At 53.7% G+C, this 779-nt stretch overlaps 1 protein-coding gene across 1 annotated transcript; it reads left to right on the plus strand.

Annotated features, from left to right (window-relative positions):
* Positions 1-264: 264 nt before the first annotated feature.
* LOC108864671 (uncharacterized) lies at positions 265-612 on the plus strand (the record flags this gene model as incomplete). The annotated part of the gene is made up of 1 exon (XM_018640766.1): positions 265-612. A coding segment is annotated over exon 1 (348 nt), but the record flags the coding sequence as incomplete, so codon positions are not given.
* Between the last annotated feature and the right edge of the window lie 167 nt (positions 613-779).

A 779-nucleotide genomic window follows, 5' to 3' on the forward strand; every position in this document is an offset into this window, starting at 1 on the left:
ATTCATCAGGAGCTACGTTCACGGCAAATTCATTTGGCTTCCGTGGATGAAACCACGGACGCCACGGGTCGCTTCGTGGCTCACGTAGTGGTCGGCACCTTAGAAGCCCAGGCAAGCAAATCTTTCCTCCTGCACGCCGAAAATCTCGAAGCGACAAACAGTACGACGATCTCTCAGGTCTTCATGAACTCATTAAGACTTCTCTGGCCGGAACAAGTTGAGCACGACAAGGTTCTGTTGTTCGTGTCGGATGGTGCAGCCAGTATGAAAAAGGCAGGCAAGGCCCTCAAGGTCCTTTTCCCGAGAATGTTACATTTGACTTGTACAGCGCACGCGGTGCATCGAGTAGCCGAAGAAATCCGGCTCGTCTTCCCCGATGTTGACGAACTCGTCGCGCACGGCAAGAAGGTTTTCCTTAAATCCGCTTCCAGAGTCACGAAATTCCGAGAGATGGTTCCCAACGTACCCCTGCCACCACAGCCCGTCCTCACAAGGTGGGGCACGTGGGTCAATGCTGCGATATATTACGCCCAGCATTTCGAAGCGGTCGCCTCAGTGGTTAATGCCCTGGACCCGACGGAGGCCGCAAGCATCGCAGTGATGCAGGAGTTGGTGACAAGAGCATCCTTGAGAGAAAATCTAGCTTTCATCTCCAATCATTTCGGAAAATTGCCCTGTGGAATAGAGAAGCTCGAGAGGAAAGGGACGATGCTCTCCGAGAGCATTGACGTGTTCGAAGAAATCCTCGCGACGATCGAGCTCACCCCCGGGCCCATCGG

The sequence above is a fragment of the Galendromus occidentalis genome, unplaced genomic scaffold, assembly GCF_000255335.2.
Source record: "Galendromus occidentalis unplaced genomic scaffold, Mocc_1.1 scf7180000077499, whole genome shotgun sequence".
Lineage (NCBI taxonomy): Eukaryota > Metazoa > Arthropoda > Arachnida > Mesostigmata > Phytoseiidae > Galendromus > Galendromus occidentalis.